This window comes from Felis catus, chromosome B4 (genome assembly GCF_018350175.1).
Source record: "Felis catus isolate Fca126 chromosome B4, F.catus_Fca126_mat1.0, whole genome shotgun sequence".
In the NCBI taxonomy this organism is placed as follows: Eukaryota; Metazoa; Chordata; class Mammalia; order Carnivora; family Felidae; genus Felis; species Felis catus.
In genome coordinates this window covers 88170690-88194181 of record NC_058374.1, presented here as the reverse complement: position 1 = coordinate 88194181, position 23492 = coordinate 88170690, and the positions used below count along the sequence as shown (strand labels likewise).

At 35.5% G+C, this 23492-nt stretch overlaps 1 protein-coding gene across 7 annotated transcripts in view; it reads right to left on the bottom strand.

Moving 5' to 3' along the window:
- Positions 1-23492, bottom strand: part of MON2 (MON2 homolog, regulator of endosome-to-Golgi trafficking) — a 119410-nt gene that overhangs the window by 61910 nt on the left and 34008 nt on the right. For all 7 annotated transcript variants that reach the window (XM_019835167.3, XM_045062016.1, XM_019835165.3 and 4 more), the window contains 6 exons: positions 23281-23406; positions 20905-21099; positions 10742-10866; positions 10187-10323; positions 7756-7909; positions 1189-1421 (listed from right to left, as the gene is read on the bottom strand). In XM_019835167.3, the coding sequence (XP_019690726.1) occupies positions 1189-1421; positions 7756-7909; positions 10187-10323; positions 10742-10866; positions 20905-21099; positions 23281-23406 (970 nt within the window). The remainder of the gene's footprint in view (positions 1-1188; positions 1422-7755; positions 7910-10186; positions 10324-10741; positions 10867-20904; positions 21100-23280; positions 23407-23492) is intronic.

Here is a 23492-nt window from a genome sequence, read left to right as displayed (position 1 = left end):
AAAAAAAATCAAAGCAACTGATAATCATCATCACTGTAAAAGTAGTAGTAAGGCTTGAAGTGAAAAAAACATTCTGTAATTTTAGGACTGTATTTGCCATTAAAACATCAGGGCAAGAATAGCAGGAAGGGAGGAGGTGGCAGAAAAAGAATAATGTCCAATATATAAAAAATAATATAAATGAATAAATCTTAAAAAAATAAATGGAGAGAAGGAAAAGCTCTCTTTAATATTCTAGATTAGTCTCAAAATATTTCTCCACAAAAAGTTCATAATTATTCTTACATTGAAGAAACCAGCCAGACATATTAACCAAATGGTAACATTACCAATAATGAGACATGCTGACACTGTATGCTCCTGACATGTTGATACACTAAGTATAATGCAGCAACATTTCTATGGTAAAAATGAACAAATTGAATCTAATTATGAGGAAACAAAAGACAAACCCAAACTGACTGAGCTACCCTTCAAAAGGGTCAAGGTCATATAAAACAAGAAAAAACTAAGGACATGTTCTAGATTAAAGGACAGTATAGCAACATGAAACTAAATTCAACAGGTAATCCCAGAACATAAAGGACCTCATTGGGGGGCGCCTGGAGGGCTCAACTGGTTAAGCCTCCGACTCTTGGTTTTGGCTCGGGTCATAATCTCATGGTTCATGAATTCAAGTCCCGCATGAGGCTCTATGCTGACAGTGCAGAGCCTGCTTGGGATTATCTCTTTCTCTCCCTCTATCTGCCTCACTCTGGCTCACACTGTCTGTCTCTCTCTCTAAAAAAAGAAAACAAAAACAAAAACAAAAAGGAAAAGGAAAAGAAATAGAAAAAAAGACATCATTGGGGCAACTGGCAAAATTTGAATGAGGTCTCAAATTAGATAATACTGGGCTAATGCTAAATTTATGATGGGACTATACTGAAGTTATATAGGAAACTGTCCTTATTTTTTAGAAAACACTGAAGTATTAAGGGGAAATTGGGCATTATGTCTGCAACTTACTCTCTAATAGTTAAAAAGGTGAAAAGTATAGTGACATATATAAATACAATTACACAAATATGGTACTGTTAACAATTGGGAAATCAGGGTGAAGGATATATGGGAACTCTAGTATCTGTGCAACTTTTCTGTAAATTTCAAATTATTTCAAAATAAAAGTTAAAAATACATCACATATACCTATTTCCTTATCCATTTGGTCTGACGTTGACTGTGATTCTTGCCGTTCTGATGACTGTGTTGGTGAAGAAGCTGCTTCAGTGGTAGTCTGACATTCTGTTTCAACCTCTCCTAACTCTCCTTCAATCATACTAGTGATTCCACGTACAAGGTCTAGCAAACAGTGGAATGCCACAGACATAGCATAACCTTCTGGTATAGTTGGGGGCTCAACTTTGTCCAACATCTCTAGGCTGAAATTATGAGAAAATCAGAACACTAATTAAAAGCCACGATAATGAAAATACATGAAAGGACTTCCATAATTTGTAGTCTACAGAAATTAAGAGCAACAAACTGCAAAAGTGAATGGACATTACTGAGTTTGTGTTGTTCGGAGGAGGGCTCCCTTCTCAGTATTCTAAGAAACTGATTAGAAAAATTAAGGTCTGACCACTTCCATAACTAATTAGTTTAATAACTTACTTTTTTGCCTCTCCCCACAAGATGTGCCAATATTTTCATTAAATGTTGGCACTAGAAAAATAAAGACATGCAAAATAGTGTAAGACTAAGTGGATTATAAAACCACTCAAATCTGACTAAGGTGCTTTCAAAATAAGGTGCTATCAAATCAATCCTTTAAATGGGAAGACACTTTCACACTGAGAAAGTATTACTGTGAGATATCCAGCTGAGCTATCATCTCAGATACAATATGTCAACAGAGTAAGAATAATACTCAGAGCTTCAGTATGTCAAAGTCACATTTTAGAGCAGTTTCTACCCCATAGTTAAAACAAAGCTTTCAAAAGGGAAGATAAATCTTTTGTATTAAGTCATGGCAAATAAAGAGTTATGGTTTTAAGTTCCTTAAAACTGAAATCTGTCAAGATAAATCAATGGAAAAAGAACTGGTGGTACTGGAACAACTGGATATTCATATGTAAATGAATGATGGTGGATCTACCTTGCACCATATACAAAAATTAACTCAAAATGTATGAACGACCTAAATGTAAGGGCTAAAACTAAAAACTCTTAGCTGAAAACCTGGGGAAAAATCTCCACAACCTCACATTAAGTACTGATTTGTTATATATGATGCCAAAAGCACAAGCAACAGAAGAAAAAGTAAATTGAATTCATCAAAATTAAAAAATATTGTCCTTCAAAGGATACTGTTAAGAAAATGAAAGGCAATCCACAGAATAGCAAATCATATATCTAATAGGGGACTAAAGAATATATAACACTTATAGCTAAATAATAATAAAAAATAAATAAAAAGGAGGAAAGGATCTGAAAAGACATTTCTTCCAAGATGATATATAAATGGCCAATAAACACATGAATAAGAAACTCAAAGTCATCAGTTTTTAGAGAAATGCAAGTTGAAATATGGTAAGATAACATTTAATATCCACTAGGATGGCTATGATCAAAAGACTATGACAATAATCAAAAGATAGTAATAAGCATTGCTCAGGATGTAGAGAAATCTGAACCCTCATATACTGTTGGTGGGAATGTAAAATGGTACAGTCTCTTGGGAAAATAGTTTGGCAGTTCTTCAAAAGTTAAACATCCACAACTACATGACCCAGCAATTCTACTCCTAGGTATATATCCAAGAAAAATGAAAACATATGTCTAAGCAAAAAAGTTACACACAAATGCTTACAGCAGCATTATCTCTAAAAGCCAAAAAGTGGAAACAACCCAAATGCCCATCAAATGATGGATAAACAAAATGCAGTACCTCCATAAATCAGAATTATTTACCCATAAAAAGAAGTGAAACAGTGATATATACTACAACATGGATGAACCTTCAAAACATGCTAAGTGAAAGCCTGAACAAAAGAATATTTATTGTACGATTACTTTTATATGAAATATCCAGAATAGGCAAATCAGTAGAGATGCAAGGTAGATTCATGGTTGCTAGGGGGTGGGGAAAGGGAGACTGAGGAATGACTGATAATGGGTAAGGGTTTCTTTCTGGGGTGATGAAAAAGTTCTGGAATTAAATGGTAGTTACTGTTGTATATAGCTTTTGAATACAATGAAACCATAAATTATACACTAAGACTAAATTTTATGGTTTGTGAATTACATCTATACATACAAAAGATTACAATAAAAAAAGTTAATAAAAGGGGTGCCTGGGTGGCTCAGTCAGTTAAGCATCTGACTCCTGATTTTGACTAAGGTCATGATCTCATGGTTTGATGAGTTCGAGCCCCACATCGAGCTCTGCGCTGACTTTACAGAGCCTGCTTGGGATTTTCATATTCTCTCCCTCTCTCTGTCCCTCTCTCTCCCTCCCTCCCCTCCCCTCGCCCCTCCCTGGCTTGTGCTCTCTCTGTTTCTCTCAAAATAAATAAATAAATTTGAAAAAATTATTTAAAAAAATTAAAGTTAATAAAAGAGATTTCCTACTTCAAATCCTAAAAGTCCCTGAATCATAATCAAGACTGGAGGTAGGTAATTTATAAATATATGCAAAACTCAAAGTAAATAGCTATCATTTGTTGTGCAATTACTCTTGGCCCAGGACTTTAAGGTATTTTTTTGGTGCATTTTGTCTTGTTTAAACTCCACACAAAACCCCTAAAAGACACAGATGATGAAACCAAGGACTATGGTGACAACGCTACCAATCAGCAGTTCTTAACCCAAGCCTGATTCTAAAGTCTATCAATTTAGCCCCTAGCATGTCCTGGCTCTGAGTATTTTAAAATTTAGGTATTCAATAAAAATATAAATACATTCTTGATCAAGAGATCTAAGCTCAAACAGCAAGGGTAAATTTTCTGGATTCAACTGTATAAAGCCACACATTAAGCCTATCAGCACTAATTGTTTTTTTCAGACAAATCTCTACTTTCAAAGAACAAATGATCTACTGTGAAAATGCATCTAAAACAGATAATATAATCTTAAATATCCAAAACTCCAATCCCCAAATTCTATGGTAAAGACTTTAAGTGCCAGAATAGTTAGGAGAAAAAAGGTGATTTATGTTTATTTATACCACAGCCTATAACATGGCCTACACTTTCTTACCTCAATATTTCAGGACTATTTTATTAGAATCACTACATAAATTCCAGTTTTAGATAAAATGTAACTCGTTTATTTAAATATTTTTAAATTTAGGTAAACCTGCAAAACTGTCACAAGCCCAACTTTGAAAGAAACCACAGTGTAATTAATCTGAAAGAATATGTCAACAATACTTAGGTAAAAACTACTTCTGAGGGCACCTGGGTGGCTCAGTCAGTTAAGCGTCCGACTTCAGCTCAGGTCACAATCTCATGTCTTGTGAGTTCGAGCCCTGCATCAGGCTCTGTGCTGATAGCTCAGAGCCTGGAGCCTGCTTCAGATTCTGTGTCCCCCTCTCTCTCTGCCCCTCCCCTGCTCATGCTCTGTCTCTCTCTCTCTCAAAAATAAATAAACATTAAAAAAGTTTAAAAAAAACAAAAAAACTACTTCTGTCTGTACATCACTTAAGTTTTCAAATGATTACATACTTAAAAAAGTCAATACATGAACAGAATACACAATCAAGATTTCCATTTTTACCTTCAAAGAAAATAGTAAAAATAACTTTATACTCGAAATCACAGTATTTAGTAGCAGAACTAGTTAAAATCAACTCTCTTAATTGACAAGGACTAAATTATCAACAAACAATTGGCCCTGGGGATCCTTGGGGGTTCAGCTGGTGGAGCATCTGAGGTCAGGTCATGATCTCATGGTTCATGGGTTTGAGCCCTGCGTCAGCCTCCACTCTGACAGTGCAGAGCCTGCTTGGGATTTTTTCTCTCTCTCTCTCTCTCAATAAATAAACTTAAAAAAACTATTTGCTGTTCTTTTAAAACAAAAAGAATAAATTAAACAATTGGTTTCAGGGGCCCCTGGGTGGCTTGGTTGGATAAGCGGCCAACTCTTGGTTTCAGCTCAGATCATGATCTCACGGCTTTGTGGGCTCAAGCCTGGCATCAGGCTCTGCGCTGGCACCATAGAGCCTGCTTGGGATTCTCTCTCTCCCCTTTTTCTCTGCCTCTCCCCTACTTATGCTGTCTCTCTCTCTCTCAAAAAGAAAGAAAGAAAGAAAGAAAGAAAGAAAGAAAGAAAGAAAGAAAGAAAGAAAGAAAGAAAGAAAGAAAGAAAGAAAGAAAGAAAGAAAGAAAGAGGGGCGCCTGGGTGGCGCAGTCGGTTAAGCGTCCGACTTCAGCCAGGTCACGATCTCGCGCTCCATGAGTTCGAGCCCCGCGTCAGGCTCTGGGCTGATGGCTCAGAGCCTGGAGCCTGTTTCCGATTCTGTGTCTCCCTCTGTCTCTGCCCCTCCCCCGTTCATGCTCTGTCTCTTTCTGTCCCAAAAATAAATAAACGTTGAAAAAAAAAATTAAAGAAAGAAAGAAAGAAAGAAAGAAAGAAAGAAAGAAAGAAAGAAAGAAAGAAAGAAAGAAAAAGGGAGGAAGGAAGGAAGGAAGGAAGGAAGGAAGGAAGGAAGGAAGGAAGGAAGGGGAAGAAAGAAAGAAAGAAAGAAAGAAAGAAAGAAAGAAAGAAAGAAAGAAAGAAAGAAAGAAAGAAAGAAGGAAAGAAAGAAAGATAAAGAAAGAAAGAAAAATCAGACCATTGGTTTCTGACTTCCATTTTATTAATAAAAAAGCAATTATTACAACTTTGCCAAGTAATTACTCTTTTGTCATTTGTTTTGATTTTTCTTCCTCAAGCACTCACTCTCTCCCTTTAGTTATGTATCTGTTTAATCTTCTATCCTCAGAGATCATTTCTGTCCCCATCTTCACCTTGGTCACTCTCTATCCCCTTAACTTGTCTTTTCTTCAAAGAATTAAACACTAGCAAGGTGATATTACATGTTTATTTGAGCCTTTATTGACTATCTCACTCACTAATACATAAGTTCCATACGGGCAGCAATTTAGTTCCATGTTGGGTTTTTTCAACTTATAAAATGAGGTGGGGAAGTGAATGAATCAGATTACTGTCTCCTTCAGTGCTAGAAATATGATTCTTTTAAATTTGATTCTCTAGTATACTTGCACCACTAGCCTTTATAGCAAGCAAAAGCTTATATGAGACTAGGTAACATTATCTTTTAAATGACTAAGAATAACAATGAATTTTAGTTAAATATTTCAGTCCTCTATGACTCCATGCTTTTACACTTTTAGGCAAAATAAAGCTGTACAGCAAAATATCATGATCATACAATGTAGACTGACACACCATATAAATTTATCATTTAAACTAGTCAGAGAAAAGGAGGTTGGGCAAATGAGTAAAGGGGTGTGGGAGACACAGGCTTCCAGTTCTTCTAGTCACAGAATGAATAAGTTACAAGAATAAAAGGCACAGCATAAAGGATAGAGTCAATGATATTGTCACAGTGATGTAAGGAGTCAGATGGCAGCTACACTTGTGATGAACACAACATAATGCATAAACTTGTCAAATCACTGTATTATATTGTACACCTGAAACTAATGTAACATGTGTACTATACTCACATTGTTTTAAATGTTTATTTATTCTTGAGAGAGAGAGAGAGAGAGAGAGAGAGACAGTGTGAGCAGGGGAGGGAGAGAGAGAGAGGGAGACAAAAGCTGAAGCAAGCTCCAGGCTCCAAGCTGTCAGCACAGAGCCTGACACAGGGTTTGAACTCACAAACCATGAGATCATGAACTGAGCTAAAGTCGGACGTTTAACTGGCTGAGCCACCCAGGTACCCCTATGCTCAAATTTTATTGAATGAATAAATAGATAACCAAACAAACCAACAAACTAGTCAGAGACTCTGCTTTAAATCTTAAGTTTTGATTTACTGTCATCTAAATAGTATTTTAATTATACATACTAAGCATTCAAAATGTATGAAATAACTGCTTCACAACAGCTGCAGCATTAAACCTATGTGGTATTAACTGCTTTATCTCTGGAGCACTGTAGTTCCCTTCAACCTAAGAAAAATCAACAATACACTGCCGACTATATATTTGTTAAACTGAAATAACTAATGATAATACAAATAACATACATGGTATCCATTAAACACTTCAAATTAATTAAACTAAAAGTACTGTATGTTAAACCCTAACAATGGAATTAGCTAAACAGTTAAAATAAGTTTTATTACCTAGAGAATCCTGAAAGGTAAATATATCACTACTCCCATTTTATAGGTGAAGAAACTGAGATTTTTAAAATTAAAGAATTTGCTGCTGGTAAAGTCAGTATTAGAAGACCTAAGTCCAAAGGGTCTGAAATCAAGTCACATACTTAAATCAAAAAGCCATATAAAACAGCTGACTAGGTCCTCAGGTAGAAAAACCACATTTTGTTTCATAATGCTATTAACAGGTCTACAAATAGACAAAAGAAAACAAACAAAATCCAATCCTTAGTAAAAATCTCAAAATATGGCCAAAAAAATTAGTTCTAAACTGTATTGGAATTAGTAGGCTTAAATTCAAAATATAATGCAGAGAGAAACATTTTATGATAAAATATCCCCAACAACATCAATCATAAAATAAGGCTACTACTACTTACTAGGTGGCTTTTGCACTGCCTTGTACTGTTATAGTCAGAATAGGTATCCAAGTTCCTCTATATTCAAATGCTGGTAGCAAAGTAACACCTCCACCAATCCCCAACATTCCTGAGTTAGCTGGTGTTGAGACAGGGCCCCCTGAGTTATTATTTCCTATTAGATAAGGAGAAGAAAACAAAGATACCAATTTACTACTTAATTACAAATCAATGATATTAAAATATCTGTTCAATTAAAAAAAAAAATTGTTCTAGGGGCACCTGGGTGGCTCAGTTAATTGAGCATCCAACTCTTGATTTTGGTTCAGTCATGATCCCAGGGTCATGGGATCAAACCTGGAATCAGGCTCCATGCTGAGTCTGGAGCCTAATACTTAAGATTTAGTCTCTCTGTCTCTCTCTCTCTCTCTCTGCCACTCTCCCCAACTCCTGTTCTAAAAAAAAATTTTTTAATTTGTTCTACAGGAATGGATACTGCACAAATAAATGAAGTTTATCAATCCTGTTATGGCTATTAGAGAGTCTCTCTGTCTTCCAGAACACCATTTCCTTTTTTATTTTTTAGAGAGAGAGAGCACGAGCAGGGAAGAGGGGCAGAGGGAGAAAGAGAGAGAATCTTAAGCCGGCTCCACACCCAGCACGGAGCTCAACACAGGCTCTCATGACCTGAGCTGAAATCAAGAGTCAGACACTTAACTGCCTGAGCAACCAGATACCCCACCATTTCCCTTTTTATATATATATATAAAAAAAAGTACTAATTAGTAAAACTATTGACAAACTTTACAATATACTTTCTGTTAGACCACTTTTCACCACAGGTGAAAATAATGAATTAAAAAAACCATTAATCAGATAGTAAAAAGTAGGAGATAAAGAAGGCAAAGAGAAACTAGAAGTTGTACACTGATTTCCAAACAAGCTTAAATCAAGTTCACCCATTTCGTTAAAAGAAAGACTAACAGACCTCCTAAGAGGGTGAACCAGACTCTTTATTTATTTATTTATTTATTTATTTATTTATTTATTTATTTATTTATTTAAGAAAAATGTTTTTAACGCTTATTTATTTTTGAGACAGAGAGAGACAGAGCATGAACAGAGGAGGGTCAGAGAGAGAGGGAGACACAGAATCCGAAACAGACTCCAGGCTCTGAGCTGTCAGCACAGAGCCCGACACGGGGCTCGAACTCACAGACCGCAAGATCATGACCTGAGCCGAAGTCAGTCGCTCAACTGACTGAGCCACCCAGGTGCCCCTCGTTTTATTTATTTTTGAGACAGGGAGAGACAGAGCATGAACAGGGGAGGGTCAGAGAGAGGGAGACACAGAATCTGAAACAGGCTCCAGGCTGAGCTGTCAGCACCGAGCCTGATGTGGGGCTCGAACTCACGGACCGCGAGATCATGATCTGAGCCGAAGTCGGCCACTTAACCAAGTGAGCCACCCAGGCGCGCCCAGACTCTTTTTAAAGAGAGGCACAAAATGAAGACTCTTTTAAAATGAAGATAAACATCTAAAGTCTTATTCTTATGTGATTAGAGAAACTGAAAGTATACCAGAGAAAGAAACATATTCTGGAAAGAAATAAACACAGGGCTCCCGAATGGCTCAGCCAGTTAAGTGTCCAACTCTTGATTTCGGCTTAAGTAATGATCTCACGGTTTGTGGAATCAAACCCCAAGTTGGGCTCTGGGTCGACAGCATGGAGTGTGCCTGGGATTCTCTCTCTCACTCTCTGCCCCTCCCCTGTTGATGCACATGCTCGTTCTCTCTCTCTCTCTCTCTCTCTCTCTCTCTCTCTCTAATAAATAAATAAACATTAAAAAAAAAAGAAAGAAAGAAATATGGGTGCGTGGGTGGCTCAGTCGGTTAAGCATCGACTCTTGGTTTTGGCTCCGGGTGTGATCTCTGGTTCATGACTTTAAGCCCCATGCTGGGTTCTGTGCTGATGAGGCACAGCCTGATTCTGACTCTCTCTATCCCCCAGCCCCCAAAATAAATGAATAAGCTTAAAAAAAAAAAAAGAAAGAAAGAAAGAAACACAATTGCCTCAATAAGACTGAATATTCCTTTTTTTTTTATGTTTATTTTATTTTTGAGAGAAACAGAGCATGAGTGGGAGAGGGCTAGAGAGAGACACAGAATCCCAAGCAGGTTCCAGGCTCTCAACTGTCAGCACACAGCCCAATGCAGGGCTCAAACCCACAAACCATGAGATCATGACCTGAGCCAAATTGGGTACTTAACCAACTGAGCCACCCAGGTGCCCCGAGATTGAATATTCTTTAAGTGAAAGTCTTTACTATCAACACATTTAGGTAATTCAAATTTCTCTATTCACAAAATTTCTATGAAATACTCTCTCAGAATAGTGCATATTGTAAATCGTGGCAGAATATAAAAAACAAAATATGAATTAGCCTTTACCAGCTTGGTTTGTTGTAGCAGGATTTCCAGTAGGAGGGACAAGAAACAATGACTGGATAAAAGATCCCAGGGCATTTACAATATCACGAAAAACCTTGGTAGAATGCTGTTTCATATCATAGGACTGACAAAATGACCTGTAAAATAATTTTTAAATAAAATAAAATGTTTAATAAAATGTTTCTAGGGAAAATATTTGAATATATTAACATTTTTTAATAGCAAGTAATTTTGATTTGTCAGTCTGAATGCTATACTTAAAAGTTCATCACACCTGAGTTATTCTACTAAGTTAGTACAAAGGTTGAGACTGAGGTCAATGTTCCAAAAAAATTTTTCTTGGCTGTATTAACCAGTAATTTGGACGGATGGCAATTACTACCCATGTTTTTTGCCCACTTCTCAGTTGTTTTCCACACTCACACCCCTACCCCTCTATATACATACAATACACAATTTTCTTTGTTTAGAAATCACTAACGTTTGGGAATACTTAAAAGTCTTCCTACTAGCACAAACATTAACCTATTTAACTAAATACTGCTGAGGTTCTACCTTAATAGCTGAGGCTGCACACAGAGTCTGTGTATAGATTCTACTGCAACAGCTCGTAGCCACTGTGGTTTATCTGCATCCAGAAATTTCACCAGAAGTGACAGAAATATCTCACATTCAGTTACCTAAAAAGTATAAGATTTTTTAATAACATTTCTTTAAATCTAAGATAAGACTTTATAAAATACACTCTTGTTCTTAGTTTATGGAAAAATCAATAAAATCTTCTAACTTTAAATAAATTACAATTCTTAATGGGGAGTAGAGAAAAGGAAGGGAAGAGCAGTTACATAAGGGAAAAGCTAACAATAAAAATAATCAGTCTCTCTCTAAATACATCTCTGAAAACACACACTAGTCATCTGCTCACATGGTCAATCTTTTATCCTCATTCTTTAGAAAGCACTATGCACCATCACACCATCCTCACTGCTGCCAGGTAGCACACATATCATGTAAACTGCTCCTAGGATGTATATTCTACTCTTTAATAATACCACAAGTTTTTCCATACGTTCTTGTGCTGCTTAAACAAAGAGGCAATAAACGTAAGCATGTTTAGTGTATATTTTCTAGGGAAAAACAAAAAGGAATCCATAGCAGTTAGCAAGTATAAGATATAAAGTACTTAGAATGAGGCCTGGTACATACTTTCCCTTTCTTTATAAATATCTGTTATCATTACTGTTAATATAAATCATCTCTTCTGCAAGCTCTTTGTAAATAAAAATGTTTAGAGCACATTCTCAACATTACACACTAAATGTGTGGTAGATGAATAAATGAACAAAAAAAAGTAACCAGTTTTTTCAAAAGTTAATAGATTACTTCTTAATGTTACACATTAACTGAGGGCACAGCAGGATCCTTGTGAGGTAAGAACCTGACATTGTGGTTAGTAGGCCAAACTGAAATCTCCCTTTATACCAAGTGCAGCATGTTATTGGATGAGTTAGCTGGGGGTACCCTGAAATGAGTAAGCATCATGTGGGGCAAGAAATTTCAGAAATATAGCAGTCGTCAGGATGTTAGCCCAAAGTCTTAGCAGCTGGTATCTTCTAATGTCTTACAGTACTGTTAACTGGATGCTTAAAACTAGGACATAATCATGAAGATAAAGCAGGAGGGATAATTAAAAACTTGATTCTTGGATTGCTATGATTGGGGAAGTCCTAAAACAGAGGCTTATCACTGTCCTAAACATGATACTGTTAAAAAGCATTAGATCAGAAATCAGATGGGCTCAGCTTTATCCAACAGAGTGGATGACAAGTTACATAACCTTATAAATAAAGGATAAAAGCATCTCATCTTCCGGAGAAGTCAAATGAGAAAATTGTAAAAATAAAAACGTCTCGTAAATATGATAAAGTGCCATGCAAATACGGAGCACATTTTTTCCTAAACAAATGATCCCTTTTAGTAAAGAACTGATAAAGAATCATGCTGTTGACTCACTATGCAAGTTGTTATCTACAACAGAGTTTTAACATTAGTGGGTCCTCCAAACGCGCACTACCTCTTTTAGAATAAAAGTGAAATATAAATGCGGTAGTACAATTGATGGCTCATAAGCCAGGTTTTGAGGCCAGAAAACAAAGGCTCTCAAAAACATTATATCACAGCCAAAAGAAATATTATTATAAAACTTGCCTTGAAGAGTATATCAGTTCCTCTCCTGTAAGAGAAGGACTACAGCACATTCTGTCAGCTGAAAAATCATGTACGAGGAGTACTATGTACATAACAATACCTAGAGACCTGTATTATTTTAGTACTTATTTCATAAAAATTACTATCTGAATATATCGTAACATACAAAAATTCAAAGGCTTTAATGAATATATTGTAACATACAAAACATACAAAAATTCAAAGGCTTTAATTTGTAATCTTATAAAAAAAAAAGCAAATCAAACAACTTATACTACAGCCACTACAACCTTGTAATTTGGGTAAATGAGAGCCTCTCTCCTGAGGTCTGGAACTTTGGTCTCCTTTCCTTCCTCCTTGCCAAGTGTGAAAGTCTGATCAGAGAACTAGTGTTGAGGTCACTGCATTGTTCTCAAGGACATCAATGGAGAGCACCTGCTGTGAATTTATTAAGCCTTTTTCCCAAGAAGCTGCACTCACAGGGAAACGTGTATTAAGAATGGCATCTATGGGGGGCGCCTGGGTGGCTCAGTCAGTTGAGCATCCGACTTCAGCTCAGGTCATGATCTTACAGTTCTTGGGTTCAAGCCTCAGTCGGGCTCTGTGCTGATAGCTCAGAGCCTGAAGCCTGCTTCGGATTCTGTGACTCCCTCTCTCTCTGTCCCTCCCCTGCCCATACTTTGCCTCTCCAAGATAAACATTAAAAATTTTTTTTAAAAAGAATATTTAAAAGAATGGTTTCTATGGCCTAAGTCTAATTGGCCTAATGTGACATGAAGATACCTCATAAACTCCATTATACTAGCATGAAGAGTGATGAATGTTTCTGAATTCCTACAGTCCTTTGGTACTGGATAGTAGTCAAGAGACAACTGATGCTTAAGATTAATCATTCATTCTGGTAGAAATTTTAATCACAGTAGCACATGGATTTCTGATAAGGAACTATGTACATAATAAAGTAACTGTTGACTTAGGACACAACAAAGACAATCTGATAGACTATAAATGCAGGAGTCTATTTCTCAAAGGCTGATAATAGTAAACAACCTTTTGGCTAATGAATTTGTAGTGCTAAGATCCTTTGTTGGAGACATGTATGTGAAGCAGTAGAAAATTAGGTTGGGTAAGTCAAAATAGCCCCATTAACTCCTTTTTAAAAGCAGTGAGTCAAAGGTAGAAAAGAGATATGCTACCAACTTATAAGCTAAGTTTCACAAATCCCTTAAACTATCTTCCTAAAAAAGATACCTGGACACAAAGCATAAATGATTCAGAGGACAGAGAAGCATCTAGTTCAGATGATAGAAAAGAGAAAGAATATAGTATACCTGCTATATTATATCTCTTCCTGAATGACCAGGGCATTCCAATTTCCTCCAGTCACTCTAGATATATTAACAGAACTAACCTTTGAATGTTAGGTATTTCCACCCCTGAGCTACTTGATACAACAAAATAAGCTGGTGAATACTGAAGGAGAACAGATTCCCTAGTTAAGTGATTCCCCAAAGTGGGGTCAAAATGAGGTCACAATTATTTCTATAGTAATACTAAGATATTACTTGCCATTTTTAGTGTATTGACATTTGCACTGATGATACGAAAGCAATGGTGGGTATAACAGCTGGCGCTTTAGCACGAATCAAGGCAGTAGCACCAAACTGCACTAGTATCATTGTATTTTTCATTCCCACACACAATTTTGTTTTAAAAAGGTCTGTTTCACTAAACAACCACAATGAAAATAAGTAAATAAAAATAAGCATAAATAAAAAGTAAAATACAAATTATTAATTTTATTAAATTTGACCTGTGTCTGTCTTTTTAATTTTCTGCATGACAAAATGAGGATATATATGAAGCAGTTTTTCTACGTATCAAAGTACAACGGTTGTCCGGGGAAAAACATAGTTAAGAACTGATCTAGTCACTTTGTTCCCCCTAAGGAACACCATTTTAACTGAAAAAGCAAACGGTAAATTACGACTTTTTAGACTTGTGTACACTGCAGACACTTAATAAAAAAATGAACAAAGTAAGCTTGTAGCTGTAAGGGAAACAAATAACAGTAGTTGTTGCCAACAGGAAGATTTAAGCTTTCAAGCAAAAGTAAGTATTTTAGAAAATTTATATCTACCACTGTGACCTTGACAACTTCTTAATAACAGATTTATCTGATAAATCGTTGGTGATTAACAAAAGTGATTTCTGGTAATGTATAAAATGTTGACATTTGGATTATCTGCATAATTAAAATACATGATATTACAAAATCATGTATGGATAAAAGATACAATCAGAGCACAAGATGAATCAATGAATTTTAATGTAACCAAGTATGAAAATGTCATTACTATGGTTTCAATACTACACCTTTAAGAAACTGTCACTTGGTCCAGTCTGGTGTAGTAGCAAAGAGGAATATCCACTATTAAGATAGATTTAATATCCATGAAGACAATTCTGCCTTTTCCAACTACATGTCTTTGACAAGACAGATTTTCTTCATATGCTTCAACCAAAACAACACGTCACAATAGAATGAAAAAAGATAAGAAAATCCAGTTATCTTCTATTAAGCTAGACATTAAGGAGATTTGCAAAAAATATCTTTGTTTTCCTCTTGGAAAAATAATGAGTTTTATGTTAACATGAGTGGGTTCAGTATGATCTGACTTAATTTTTAGTACAATAAATGATAGAAAAAATCCACATAAACAAAAGGTCAATATTTTCCTACAAGCATAAAGAGATCCAAAGACTAAAAAGTGTAAGAATTACTACTCCAGTATGTCTCCTAGATGTATAATTTCCATGTTTAAATAAAGAAAACACAAAGAAATGAGAGAGAAGCATTGCACATAAATTACATATCTTACTCCACAAGTATCATACCTTTAACTTTTGCCCTTGGAGAAGCTGTAGAATGTCTGAATTTGCTCATAATGAAAAGTGCCAATATTACAAAATCTAACAGTGTGGAATTAATATTTTAAATCATCTGAAGATGAATTTGCCTTTACAAACACAGTAAGGTAAGTTTTACCAGTTGGTCATTACCCCCAAGGAGTGAAGTACACGGAAGTAGGCCTTTCTCTACCACCTTTAGGTAGTAATATTCAATCTTTCCAGTAGCTGGTGACACTGTTACTTATCTTCCCCTTTTATCCCCCACCCAAGTCAAGGAGATTAAGGTCAAAATATGGAGAATGGTATGGTAACAGTATGAAAAATGTGACACTAAACAGCCTTGGAGAGAAAAGAAATAAGAACTAAGAAAACAGAGAAGCAGTAAAAAGCATTGGGATTAGGAGCGAGGATTTTGGGGTCTAAAAGAATGAGTTAACATCCCAGCTCTGTGCTTATAAAGTATAATCTCAGGCATTTTACATAAATGTCCTGAGCCTTATTTTTTCAGCTGTAGTAAAGTCTAAGTGAATATATGTAAAGCACTTTGTATAGTGTCTGAAATATATGCACTCAAAAACAGCAATTTCATCCCAAACCAAAATTACTGAGGAATGAAGTATCTGTATCTCTTAAGAAGTCACTGGATGAACTGCTATATACTAAAAGTGGTGGACAGAAACTAAGTTCTTAGTCTGCTGAGATACCATACCAAAATACCACAGACTGGGTGGCTTAAATAACAGAAATCTATTTATCACAGTTCTGGATGCGAGAAGTCTAAGATCAGGGTGCCAGCAAGGTGAGATTTGCATCAGACTGCTCTTCCTAACTCACAAGCAGCTGCTTTATCACTGTGTTCTCCCATGGCAGAAAGAGAGAGAAAGAGCAAGAAAGCTTTCTAGTGTCTCCTTATAAGGTCATTAACTCCATCATCATGGCCCTACAGCGTGACCTCATCTAAACTTAATTATCTCCCAAAGATTCCATCTCCAAACACTATCACATTAGGGGTTAGGGCTTCAAAATACTAGTTTTGAGGGAGTACAAGTAAGCACCAAGGTGACTTTTTTTTATAAGAATATAAAAGTTTTTTATAGCATTATGCATTATTATGAGAGTAGAAGATTTGGTGTTCTATGACTGATGAGTGGATATGAAAAGGAAAAGGAAGAATATCTCTGCTTCCTATACTTTTATCTTAATTTAATGTAGTTAAACCAGCATTTTAGAGAAGTCTTCCTAAGATAACTCTGATAATACTTAGGAAAATAAGTAGGGGAGTGATAGATATTTGGCCTTGTCATAGGTGAACTCTACCAGCTTTTGTTTACCTGAGAAAGTCTTAATTTCTCTTTCATTATTAAAGGAAAGTTTTGCTGGGTACGGTATTTGTGGCTGGCAGGTTTTTTTTTCTTTCAATACTTTGAATACATCATCCCACTCCCTTCTGGCCTGCAAGATTTCTGCTGAGAAATCTACTGAGTCTTATGAGCACTCCCTTGAACATGATGAGTCGCTTTTGTTTTGCTACTTTAAAGATTCTCTGAAACTTTTAACAGCTTAATTATAACATGTCTTGGTATAGTTCTCTTTAGATAAATCCTAGTTGTAATTCTCTGAGCTTCATGAATTTGTATGTCCCTTTCCTTCTTCAAATTTGGGAAGGTTTGGGCCATTACTTCTTCAAACTGGCTCTCTGCCCCTTGCTTTCCTCATCTGTGACTCCAATAATGTATTGTGAAGTAATAAAAAATATATACATTGGTCCCTGCTCCTGGTTCCCGACACAGAGCTCCTACAATTCTCATAATTTCCTGAGTGATAGGAGCATCTGACACAGAGTTTTAAGTCTCCTGAAATTTCCTATGTGATTCTTTCATTCAAATGAGGCAACCCTCAATGGATTGCAGGATAGGGGCTGGATACCAGAAAAAATAATCATAATTAGAAGCTTGAGACTTTCAGCCTCACCTCTCATACTCTGGAGAGGGAAGAGTGGTAGAAATTGAGTTAATAATCAATCATGCTGACATGATGAAACCTCCATAAAAATCCTAAAAGTATGGAGTTTAGGAAGCTTCCAGGTTGGTGAATACATCTATGTGCTAAGAGGGTGACATTCCCCAACTGCATGGGGACAGAAGCTCCTGCTCTTGGGACCTTTCCAGACCTCACCCTATGAATCTTTTCATGTGCCTGTTCTTTTCATGAATCTGTTCGTTGCTATCCTTTAAAATATCCTTTGTAATAAATAAGCAATAGTAAGTAAACTGTTTTCCTAGGTTCTGTGAACCACTTTGACAAATGATCAAACCCAGAGAGGAGGTTGTGGAAACTTCCCATTTACAGCCAACTTAGAATCTGTGGATAACCAGGCAATGCACTTCTTGCAACTGGCATCTGCAACAGGGGAGTCTTGTGGAACTGAGCCCTTAACTACAGGATCTGTACTAACTCTGGCTAGTGTCAGAGTTGAACTCAACGTACAGTATCTGGCTGTCAGAGAATTGGCTGATGTGGGAAAAAATCCATACATCTGATATCCAAGGTGTTGTGAGTGTAGGAGCATAACGCAGTATGCTTTTCCTAGACATGCATATCTTGGTCTGCTGGATGAAATGCCAGAAGTCTGCTAGAAGCTCTTCTTGCTTTTTATGTTTTTGCTCCTCTGACCTGGTAATTGCCAATAAATTGTCTTCAAGTTTGTGGATTCTTTCTTCTGCTTGATCTAGTCTACTGTTGACCCCTTCTATGAATTTTTCAATTCAGAATTACCATATACTTCTTTAGAATTTTTGTTTTGTTCTCCTTTATAGTTTCTACCTCTTTATTTTCATTTTATTCATATACCATTTTCTTGATTTCATTTAGTTGTCTGTATTCTCTTTTAGCTCATTCAGATCTTTACGATGGTTATACTGAATTTCTGTCAGGTAATTCAGTGACTTCCATTCCTTTATGGTTAGTATCTAGAGATTAATTTTGTTCTTTTAACCGAGCCATAGTTCCCTGTTTCTCTGTATGCCTTATTTTGTTGTTGTTGTTGTTGAAAAAGTCAACTCGTTTAGTCTTTATGGACTGGCTTTGTACAGGGAAAGAACTTCACCAATCAGCCTGGAAACCTCTCAAACCTCTTCTGTCAATGTGTTTCCTCTGGGCTTGTGTGTATAATTTCCCAGCAGAAGACACTTACTTGTTTCTATTGAGAAGCTCCCCCTGGTGTATGTCTGCAGTACTATGCCTCTCTGGGCAAGCAACAGGTTTGCCTTGGTGCCTAGCAGGCCCAAATGTGCTGCCTGTCAGTGTTCCAAGAATCAGGTGAGACAGAAACTAGGTGGGCAGTACCCCAAAAAAGTCAGAATGTTAGATGCGCATTTTATCTTTTGCCCATCTAAAGGAGAAGCCATAGGTTGGCAGTTTTCTCCTGATCACACCATGCTGAGATGTGTAAGGAGTGGAGTGAGGTATGCAGTTAAGGGCCATGAGCTTTCCTACCCACTGTAATGAACCTCACTGTTTGTCCTTCCATTTGCCTATGGTGCTATAACCTCTCAACTGGTTTCCGAAGTTGTCACAGAGGTAATTATGTAATGTTAAGTTGGTGTGTCTCTAGGGGACAGAGGGCTTGAACCCTCATCTTCCAACATTTTGCTGATGTCACTCTGGTTTACAATTTTAAAAACTTTCTTTGCAGGGACTCCTGGGTGGCTTAGTCAGTTGAGTGTCCAACTTCGGCTCAGGTCATGATCTTGTAGTGAGTTTGAGCCCCACGTCAGGCTCTGTGTTGACAGCTCAGAGCCTGGAGCCTGCTTCAGATTCTGTGTCTCCCTCTCTCTCTGCCCCTCCCCCACTCAGGCTCTGTTCTGTCTCTCAAAATGAATAAATGTTAACAAAAAAAATTTTTTTTAAGTTTCTTTGTGGACTAGGGTGCCTGGGTAGCTCAGTCAGGTAAGTGTCCGAGTCTTGATTTCGTGAGAAATCGTGAGAAATTCGTTTCATGAGACTGAGCCATGTGTCAAGCTCTATGCTGACAGCACAGAGCCTGCTTGGAATTCTTTCTCTTCCTCTCTCTCTGACCCTCTCCCGCTCGTGTTTTCTCTCTCTCTCAAAATAAAAAAACACGCAATAAAAAAGTTTCTTTGTAGATTTAAACGGACTATAAATAAATACAATTAAGAAAATATGACAACTGCCAGATAAAAGCTCTCCATCTTTGGAGAAATTAAGCAACTTTTCATTTATTTTCAACAAGTGACAGGAGACCTTTCAAAACCTCCAAAAGTTAATCAATGTAAAGATTCACAGAATTTCCCTCCATTTCAACTGTATATAATTAGACAAAAAAGTCTTATTTTTTCAATTAAAAATAATTATTGGAAATTATATCAAATACCATGCATGTTAGGAGGAACACTGACTGTAATTTTTAAAAAATTAATCCCTACAGAGAAAGATGGAGCTATGAACTAAAGTAAGTTCATAAACTCATATACCTAAATGTTCAATTATATGTTATTAACATGGGTAGAAGAGAAAAAATCCAAGCCAATAATAATAGGTGTACCAAAAGACTCTTAAACCTTTGGCACCTAACTCTGATAACTTAACAGTTTCCCTAATAAATAGCAACACTTTTGAAGTGATTTGATTTCCTACAGTTATCTCTATACAATGCATTAAATACATCAATGTATATTATACATATACCTTTTGTGGCCAGAAATAATTATAACTACAGTGCTTATGAAATTATTTCTGAATGCACTTTGCATAAATGGATTTGGAATATGAAAAGAAAATGTATAACATGTTTATCCTAAATAATTTTAAAAAAAGCCCTTTATTTTAAAAAGCTCTCCACAGAATTTAGTATAAACTATTATCTACTAGTTTGTGAAGTTGTTGGCTATCTCTAATATTTAGTACATCAAATGCTCACAGTATTAGAAGTATTATAATTTTATACAGTTTACTATTCCACAGTGATCAATAACCAATTATTCCTGTTAATTAAAATTAAGTATACAAGCTTAAAAAAAGTACAATGCTGGATTTGACTTAATATAAAATTAAAAAGAAATATAATACATCATTTTCTCTGAGAAATATTGATACATTGATGTATTGTGATCAGGAATATCACAAATTCATAAATTTATGCAAAATAAATACAATACTGGACTAGAAGCCAATATAGTTGATTATTAATCCTAGAGTTCACCAAATTTTTAACTTCTTTGCTTTAATCTGTTAAGATACATAAAATAGTATAAATGAAAGTAGCATTAATTGAAGATACTATAATTTTAATTATCCTTCAAATGAGGTATTGATAGTTAGCTAAGAAGCTAAATTCCCCAGCCACAAATTCTATGCTGCCTTCAGATAATAGTACAGGACTCTACTTGACATACATTAAAAATAAGCAAGATTTAAGAAAGGACAGCATAAACCCTTATTAGAGTAACTAGGAGAATACCTATCAATACCTAAAAAATTCTGAAGTGAAAAGGCTGAATGCACTGTAATAAATTATCATTTAAAAAGAGCACTGCGTGCAATTACACATACAAACATGGATGAAAATTAGCACTTACCAAAAGACTGTAAAATTGCTTAATCAGAACAGATACTACTCTCAGCAAACGCATGCAGATAGGAAAATACGGTTTTTCAACTGGTGCTGGAGAAGATGAAGAGCTGGAACCTTGTCTGAACTTTATATTTGGAGAAAAGAGTTTTATCACAAGAGGACATACCCTTTCTTTGAGAAGGAAACTAAACTCTTGGTGCTATTTGCAAAGACAAAAAAAAAAAAATTAACTTAATTGGTACTTATTATTTTTACTTTTTACTTACTACTTTTCAAACATATGTACTAGCAAATAAAACTTAATAACCAGTATGAATAATTTAGCTTTATTATATGTTTAGTTTATTACTCTAGTTGACACACAAGTATGAAATTAGTGCTGCTCTTTGAGAGTGTAAGATCAAACTGTTCATCATTATTTCAAAGTTTAAAAAGAATCTAATTTAAAAAGGAATCTAATGAATTGGAATTAAGTGGTTTATTATTAGGAATTTTAATTTTGCTGGAACACTATCAATTAAAAACATAAAGAACAGAAGAAAACAGATTACACAAATAGCTAAGGCATTTAAAATAGGCAGCTGAAAGAACACCAGTTTAACAAAATATGTTATATAATTCACTAATTTTATTTTGCCAAGATAACAATTCCGTTCATGTATGGAAGATTTAAGAATTAATTTAATATTTTGTTCTTCTTAGACTGCTTGAACAGAACACAATAAGCTGATTTTTAAAAATGCAATGACAAACAAGCATAATTATTTTATTTCTTAAAGTTTTATTTATTTAAGTAATCTCTACACTCAGCCTAGAACTTGAACTAATGACCCCAAGATCAAGAGTCTCATGATCCTCTGATTGAGCTACCCTGACACCCCCCCACAATTATTTTAGTCTGGGGAATCTTGCAAAGGATTCTTAAAATTTACTTATAGTCATATCATGTCATGCAAAAAACCTTCCTTAACCTATTCATTTCCTGCCTATATTAGCCCAAAATAGTCCCATTTTACTGATAATATAAAGTCCAGTGCACAACTAATGCCTAACCTCAAATATACATTATTTTGTTTTTTTATTCATCCAAATACCACTGAGGCTGAGAACAAGGCACAAAAATAGAAATCATCCAATCTAATCTTTTAATCTTACAGAAAAGGGAATAAGGTACAGAGCAGTTTATTTGTTCAGAATTAAGATTTTTAAAACGTCTCCTTATTAGAATCCGATTCATCAGAGGAAAAAAAAAAATGAAAAAATACCGGTAAGTGAAAAGATAAAAATAAAAGCCTTGCCTAATATTAACTTCCTGGAGAAACGCTATTGATCACTGCTAACTTCCGAATGTATATTCTTCTAGACTTTTATACACATTTTAATGTACTTTTTAATTCTTTGTCTCCCAAAATGGGATCTTTAGAGTTAAGTGATTTGAAATTCTACTGTCCTATCGATAATTAGTTTCTTTGACTGCCAAAATGAAAAGCATAGCAAAGTACATTTTCATACTTCACTAACTAAATTTATATACTGGTTAATGGATAAATATTATACACAACTCTTTAAAGTTTTATCTATTCACACTTTTTCCACTCACTACTCAACTTAATACAATTGGGCTTCCTTCATAACCACTAGGAACCACCCCAACTCCACTCAAATTATTCTCACTACAGTCATCATGATCTCTATGTCCCCAAATTATCATCTGTATAATAAAAGTTTCAGTTCCAAATCCTGGGCTAAAGGATCTTCTACTACTGTAGCACTTGGCTCACACATTTTGGAAGTGCCACTTAGGAAGGCAGTATGGTATGGAAAGGAACTAGGTTAGTGGTAAAAAGATCTAAGTTTTAGTTCAAGATTTGCTAATGACTAAGGAATCCTATGTAAATCACTGATCAATATTAGAGTTTAGCTTCTTGCAAGTTAAATGAAAAGTTTGGATTCTTACTTTTTCCTCTATAACTCTCTATTTTGAAATATTCTGTACTGCAAGTTAAACTTATCAGCCATTAACTACTACTTTTTTCCAAATAAATTATCAAAAGGCACATAGGTACATATAAACAAGATCAGTAACAATTTTTCAGTTTTTACATATTTTAAAAAATAGCCCACATACTACATTCCTTCGTGGATTCACAGACTGAGAAATGTCTCACTAGATAGTCTCTAGGGATTCTAAGGTTAAAATTTCAAAATGAGAGGGCACTACAATAATGTAAGACACACTAAATTATCACAGTTCTAAAGTCTAAAGCTATAATTCTTTCAGTCCTCTAACATGGGAGAAAGAATACATGTTACTTTCTTGAAAAATATCTGTGAAAAAATTATAGATTAATTTTGTTGCAAGATACTACAAATGGCTTACTTGTAAAAAGACCTGTGGAAAATCATTCAGGACTGACTCAAGTAATTCAAGGCCAAATGTTCGAGTCATTTCTGTCATGCCTACTAGCCAGTAAGGGGCATCAGCATTAACCAACTGACAAAGATCCTGGGAAAATAATTCAAACAATAAATAAAAAATAAAACATTTACATGCTAGAATGAAATGTGCTGTTCAGAATTCATAAAAGTAAA